The sequence below is a fragment of the Oncorhynchus nerka genome, linkage group LG20 (assembly GCF_034236695.1).
Source record: "Oncorhynchus nerka isolate Pitt River linkage group LG20, Oner_Uvic_2.0, whole genome shotgun sequence".
Classification (NCBI taxonomy): domain Eukaryota; kingdom Metazoa; phylum Chordata; class Actinopteri; order Salmoniformes; family Salmonidae; genus Oncorhynchus; species Oncorhynchus nerka.
The window spans coordinates 5,030,386-5,037,885 of NC_088415.1; the positions used below are offsets into that span (position 1 = coordinate 5,030,386).

At 43.9% G+C, this 7,500-nt stretch overlaps 1 protein-coding gene across 1 annotated transcript in view; it reads left to right on the forward strand.

Moving 5' to 3' along the window:
• Positions 1-7,500, forward strand: part of LOC115125119 (XK-related protein 7-like) — an 84,359-nt gene that overhangs the window by 76,382 nt on the left and 477 nt on the right. Inside the window, exons 3-4 of the mRNA XM_065005137.1 lie at positions 548-735; positions 7,136-7,500. The exon at positions 7,136-7,500 is cut by the window's right edge and continues 477 nt beyond it. Coding sequence (XP_064861209.1) covers positions 548-735; positions 7,136-7,500 — 553 coding nt within the window. The remainder of the gene's footprint in view (positions 1-547; positions 736-7,135) is intronic.

Genomic DNA, 7,500 nt, shown 5'->3' on the forward strand with positions numbered 1-7,500 from the left:
ACATCGACCCACCAATGCACCAGATCCAAGTGCCGTTTAGCAAACTCCAGGAGTTCGTTGGATGACATAAAAATACTGCTCTTTGGCCATACACATCAGTGGTAGGTTTGCCGTGAAAATGAGCAGAAAATAAACCCATTACCTCATGTCAAATATGCTGGTGGATATTTGATGTTATGTGTCTATTTTGCTTCCACAGATCCAGGACATTTTAGCAAAAAACCTGCTTGCCTCTGCCAGTTCGATGAAACTTGGCAGCAAGTGTATCTTCCAATAAGATAATAACCCCAAGCACACAACAAACTCCACAAATATATATTTTTTGGGGGCCACAAAATCAACATTTTGCAATGGTTATCTCAGTCTCCAAACTTGAACCCCATTGAAAACCTGTGGTTTGAATTGAAGAGGGCACCCCATGAGAGCAGATGAATGATGTCAATTATTTCTTATATTTTTCCTCATCTTTATCAAGCGTGTCAAGAATTTAGGATCCCACTGTATATTCATCCTCCTTTCCTATCCCGTCATCCCTCGTTGTCCCCAGGTCTCTCTGCTTCAGCCTCCTTGGTCTCTCTGGCCTGGATGATAGCGTCCTACCAGAAGACTCTGAGGGACTCCAGAGATGACAAGCTCCCGATGTCCTACAAGGCTGTGATTGTCCAGATGCTGTGGCACCTCTTCACCATCGGGGCCAGGACCATCGCCTTCGCCCTGTTCGCCTCAGTGTTCCAGGTAAAGATGGGCACACCAACATCACACACACACAGTGAGGAAGGCTCACCCAATCAAGGGCTTTTAGGTGCAGAAAATATACAATAAAACTCAAATGAAGATAGATAATCATGAGTTTAAACCTGAAGGTCAGGCTGGGAGAAAAACATATTTTTGTAGAAAAAAATAAAACATTCCATGTAGTCATGGCTCTATGTAGTTCTGTGGAATAGAGTTCCATGTGGTCATGGTTCTATGTAGTACTGTGGAATAGAGTTCCATGTTGTCATGGCTCTATGTAGTACTGTGGAATAGAGTTCCATGTAGTCTTGACTCTATGTAGTACTGTGGAATAGAGTTCCATGTTGTCATGGCTTTATGTAGTACTGTGGAATAGAGTTCCATGTAGTCATGGCTCTATGTAGTACTGTGGAATAGAGTTCCATGTTGTCATGGCTCTATGTAGTACTGTGGAATAGAGTTCCATGTAGTCTTGACTCTATGTAGTACTGTGGAATAGAGTTCCATGTAGTCATGGTTCTATGTAGTACTGTGGAATAGAGTTCCATGTAGTCATGGCTCTATGTAGTACTGTGGAATAGAGTTCCATGTAGTCTTGACTCTATGTAGTACTGTGGAATAGAGTTCCATGTTGTCATGGCTCTATGTAGTACTGTGGAATAGAGTTCCATGTAGTCTTGACTCTATGTAGTACTGTGGAATAGAGTTCCATGTAGTCATGGCTCTATGTAGTACTGTGGAATAGAGTTCCATGTAGTCATGGCTCTATGTAGTACTGTGGAATAGAGTTCCATGTATTCATGGCTCTATGTAGTACTGTGGAATAGAGTTCCATGTAGTCATGGCTCTATGTAGTACTGTGGAATAGAGTTCCATGTAGTCATGGCTCTATGTAGTACTGTGGAATAGAGTTCCATGTAGTCATGGCTCTATGTAGTACTGTGGAATAGAGTTCCATGTAGTCATGGCTCTATGTAGTACTGTGGAATAGAGTTCCATGTAGTCATGGCTCTATGTAGTACTGTGGAATAGAGTTCCATGTATTCATGGCTCTATGTAGTACTGTGGAATAGAGTTCCACGTAGTCATGGCTCTATTTAGTACTGTGGAATAGAGTTCCATGTAGTCATGGCTCTAAGTAGTACTGTGGAATAGAGTTCCATGTAGTCATGGCTCTATGTAGTACTGTGGAATAGAGTTCCATGTAGTCATGGCTCTATGTAGTACTGTGGAATAGAGTTCCACGTAGTCATAGCTCTATGTAGTACTGTGGAATAGAGTTCCATGTAGTCATGGCTCTATGTAGTACTGTGGAATAGAGTTCCATGTAGTCATGGCTCTATGTAGTACTGTGGAATAGAGTTCCATGTAGTCATGGCTCTATGTAGTACTGTGGAATAGAGTTCCGTGTAGTCATGGCTCTATGTAGTACTGTGGAATAGAGTTCCGTGTAGTCATGGCTCTATGTAGTACTGTGGAATAGAGTTCCGTGTAGTCATGGCTCTATGTAGTACTGTGGAATAGAGTTCCGTGTAGTCATGGCTCTATGTAGTACTGTGGAATAGAGTTCCGTGTAGTCAGGGCTCTATGTAGTACTGTGGAATAGAGTTCCGTGTAGTCATGGCTCTATGTAGTACTGTGGAATAGAGTTCCATGTAGTCATGGCTCTATGTAGTACTGTGGAATAGAGTTCCATGTAGTCATGGCTCTATGTAGTACTGTGGAATAGAGTTCCATGTAGTCATGGCTCTATGTAGTACTGTGGAATAGAGTTCCATGTAGTCATGGCTCTATGTAGTACTGTGGAATAGAGTTCCATGTAGTCATGGCTCTATGTAGTACTGTGGAATAGAGTTCCATGTAGTCATGGCTCTATGTAGTACTGTGGAATAGAGTTCCATGTAGTCATGGCTCTATGTAGTACTGTGGAATAGTCATGGCTCTATGTAGTACTGTGCACCTCCAATAGTCTGTTCTGGACTTGGGGATTTTGAAGAGACCTCTGGTGGCTTTTTATAAAAAAAATTAAAAAAATGAGAGACAGAGACAAAGAGAGACAGAGACAGAGAGAAAAGAGAGACAGAGACAGAGACAGAGACAGAGACAGAGACAGAGAGAAAAGAGGAAAAGAGAGACAGAGACAAAGAGAGACAGAGACAGAGAGAAAAGAGAGACAGAGACAGAGACAGAGACAGAGACAGAGAGAAAAGAGGAAAAGAGAGACAGAGACAAAGAGAGACAGAGACAGAGAGAAAAGAGAGACAGAGACAGAGACAGAGACAGAGACAGAGACAGAGAGAAAAGAGGAAAAGAGAGACAGAGACAAAGAGAGACAGAGACAGAGAGAAAAGAGAGACAGAGACAGAGACAGAGACAGAGACAGAGACAGAGAGAAAAGAGGAAAAGAGAGACAGAGACAAAGAGAGACAGAGACAGAGAGAAAAGAGAGACAGAGACAGAGACAGAGACAGAGACAGAGACAGAGACAGAGACAGAGAGAAAAGAGGAAAAGAGAGACAGAGACAAAGAGAGACAGAGACAGAGAGAAAAGAGGAAAAGAGAGACAGAGACAAAGAGAGACAGAGACAGAGAGAAAAGAGAGACAGACTAAGAGAAAAGAGATAAAGAGACAGAGAGAAAATAGGAAAGTGCTGTGCTTGTTGAATGTCCTTCTCTATAAGCATTCTGAAAGTCTGTTGTCAATTTGTTTACTGTAATATAGCATTGTATCTGGTCAAACACAGGCTGATTGGTTGGCTATTTTGAGCCAATTAAAGGGGGCTTTACTATTCTTAGGTAGTGGAGTGACTTTAGCTTCCCTCCAGGCCTGAGGGCAACACACTTTCTAGTAAATTGAAGATATGGTAAATAGGAGTGGCAATATCATATAAATACCTCATCCTCTCCTCAGTAATTTTCCATCCAGATTGTCAGACCCCGGTGGCTTGCCATTGTTGATAGACACTAATACTTTTTTCACCTATTCCACACTCACTTTACGGAATTCAAAATTATAACGCTTTTCTTTCATAATTTGGTCAGATATATTTGGATGTGTAGTGTCAGTGTTTGGTGCTGGCATGTCATGCCTAAGTTTGCTAATCTTGCCAATGAAATAAATCATTAAAGTAGTTGGCCAATATCAGTGGGCTTTGTGATAAATGATCTGATTCAACGAATGATGGAATTCAGTTTGCCTTTTTTTCCCAAAAAGCTCCAACGCTTTTTACTCTCATTATTTATGTCATTTATCTTTATTTTATTTTATAGTTTATTCATATTTTTATTCAGTTTTGTCACATGATTTTAATAGTTTTTATAGTCATTTTCTTAATGGATGCATTCTTATTAGTAACTGGAATTAACAATTTCATATTTCATAGTGCAGCGTCTGGTTGCTCCTCATTACACACCACAGACCGGCAGCGTCTGGTTGCTCCTCATTACACACCACAGACCGGCAGCGTCTGGTTGCTCCTCATTACACACCACAGACCAGCAGCGTCTGGTTGCTCCTCATTACACACCACAGACCGGCAGCGTCTGGTTGCTCCTCATTACACACCACAGACCGGCAGCGTCTGGTTGCTCCTCATTACACACCACAGACCGGCAGCGTCTGGTTGCTCCTCATTACACACCACAGACCGGCAGCGTCTGGTTGCTCCTCATTACACACCACAGACCAGCAGCGTCTGGTTGCTCCTCATTACACACCACAGACCAGCAGCGTCTGGTTGCTCCTCATTACACACCACAGACCAGCAGCGTCTGGTTGCTCCTCATTACACACCACAGACCAGCAGCGTCTGGTTGCTCCTCATTACACACCACAGACCAGCAGCGTCTGGTTGCTCCTCATTACACACCACAGACCAGCAGCGTCTGGTTGCTCCTCATTACACACCACAGACCAGCAGCGTCTGGTTGCTCCTCATTACACACCACAGACCAGCAGCGTCTGGTTGCTCCTCATTACACACCACAGACCAGCAGCGTCTGGTTGCTCCTCATTACACACCACAGACCAGCAGCGTCTGGTTGCTGCTCATTACACACCACAGACCGGCAGCGTCTGGTTGCTCCTCATTACACACCACAGACCAGCAGCGTCTGGTTGCTCCTCATTACACACCACAGACCAGCAGCGTCTGGTTGCTGCTCATTACACACCACAGACCGGCAGCGTCTGGTTGCTCCTCATTACACACCACAGACCAGCAGCGTCTGGTTGCTCCTCATTACACACCACAGACCAGCAGCGTCTGGTTGCTCCTCATTACACACCACAGACCGGCAGCGTCTGGTTGCTCCTCATTACACACCACAGACCAGCAGCGTCTGGTTGCTCCTCATTACACACCACAGACCGGCAGCTTCTGGTTGCTCCTCATTACACACCACAGACCAACAAATATTATTATATCAACAACATAGGAATCACAACAAAACATCTTGTATGACCTCTTATACACTATATTAGGCCCAGCCTTTGGAACTGTGGTTTTCCTAGACATGGCTACTATATTGTGATCACTACATTCTATGGATCTGGATACGGCTTTCAAGCACATTTCTGCAGCGTTAGTAAACATGTTGATGATTTCATTCCTGTACTGTTAGTAACTACCCTGGTAGGTTGATTGATAACCTGAACCAGGTTGCAGGCACTGGTTAGAGTTTGAAGCTTCTCTTGAGTGGGCAGCTTGATGAATGCAAGTCGTTATTTAAAATCACCCAGAAAATATACCTCTCTATTAATATCACATACATTATCAAGCATTTCACATATTATCCAGATACTGACTGTCTATAGCAGCGTCCCACCAGAATGGGGCTTTAGGTGAGGCAGAGGAACCTGTAGCCATATTACTACAACAGTATTTAACATTATCCAGATACTGACTGTCTATAGCAGCGTCCCACCAGAATGGGGCTTTAGGTGAAGCAGATGAACCTGTAGCCATATTACTACAACAGTATTTAACATTATCCAGATACTGACTGTCTATAGCAGCTTCCCTCCAGAATGGGCTTTAGGTGAGGCAGATGAACCTGTAGCCATATTACTACAACAGTATTTAACATTATCCAGATACTGACTGTCTATAGCAGCGTCCCACCAGAATGGGGCTTTAGGTGAAGCAGATGAACCTGTAGCCATATTACTACAACAGTATTTAACATTATCCAGATACTGACTGTCTATAGCAGCGTCCCACCAGAATGGGGCTTTAGGTGAAGCAGATGAACCTGTAGCCATATTACTACAACAGTATTTAACATTATCCAGATACTGACTGTCTATAGCAGCTTCCCACCAGAATGGGCTTTAGGGGAGGCAGATGAACCTGTAGCCATATTACTACAACAGTATTTAACATTATCCAGATACTGACTGTCTATAGCAGCTTCCCTCCAGAATGGGGCTTTAGGTGAGGCAGATGAACCTGTAGCCATATTACTACAACAGTATTTAACATTATCCAGATACTGACTGTCTATAGCAGCTTCCCACCAGAATGGGCTTTAGGTGAAGCAGATGAACCTGTAGCCATATTACTACAACAGTATTTAACATTATCCAGATACTGACTGTCTATAGCAGCTTCCCTCCAGAATGGGCTTTAGGTGAAGCAGATGAACCTGTAGCCATATGACTTCAACAGTATTTAACATGAGATCCTCTCTAAACTTTACAGGAATGTGGTTCTGAATATAAACAGCAACACCTCCCCCCGTTGGCATTTCTGTCTCTTCTGTAGATGTTATAACCATGTATTGCTACCACTGTATCACCAAATGTATTATTTAAAGTGAGTTTCAGGGATAGTCAGAATATGAAGGTCATCTGTTACAAGCAAGTTATTAATTTCATGAACCTTGTTTCTTAAGCTACATATATTAACATGGCCTATATTATTTTTCTTGCTTTACGGGGAAGCTTAGCAGAGGTAGACAAGATCAGGTAATTGTTATTAATTTGTATTATCTCTGTCTCTCTGTCTCTCTGCTCTCTCTGCTCTCTCTGCTCTTTCTGTATCTCTTGTCTCTCTGCTCTCCTTGCTCTCTCTTGTCTCTCTGCTCTCTCTGCTCTCTCTGTCTCTCTTGTCTCTCTGCTCTCTCTGCTCTCTCTGCTCTCTCTTGTCTCTCTGCTCTCTCTGGTCTCTCTTGTCTCTCTTGTCCCTCTGCTCTCTCTGCTCTCTCTGCTCTCTCTGCTCTCGCTTGTCTCTCTGCTCTCGCTTGTCTCTCTGCTCTCTCTGCTCTCTCTTGTCTCTCTGCTCTCTCTTGTCTCTCTGCTCTCTCTTGTCTCTCTGCTCTCTCTGCTCTCTCTTGTCTCTCTGCTCTCTCTTGTCTCTCTGCTCTCTTCTCCCCCCCTGCTTCCCTCTCTATCTCCCAGCTCTACTTCGGTATCTTCATCGTGAGCCACTGGTGCCTCATGACGTTCTGGATCATCCAGGGGGAGACAGACTTCTGCATGTCCAAGTGGGAGGAGATCATCTATAACATGGTAGTGGGCATCGTCTATATCTTCTGCTGGTTCAACGTCAAGGAGGGCCGCGCCCGTTTCAGTATGTGGCTCTATTACTCGGTGACTCTGGTAGAGAACGTGTCTCTCACCGCGGCGTGGTATCTTTACCGCGGGCCGAACACCTCGGACTTTTACGCCCTCGTCTTGGTGTGTGTGGTGGTTTGTAGCTACGCTCTGGGGATCTTCTTCATGTTGGGGTATTATTGTCTCCTGCACCCTGACGGGCCGGTGTC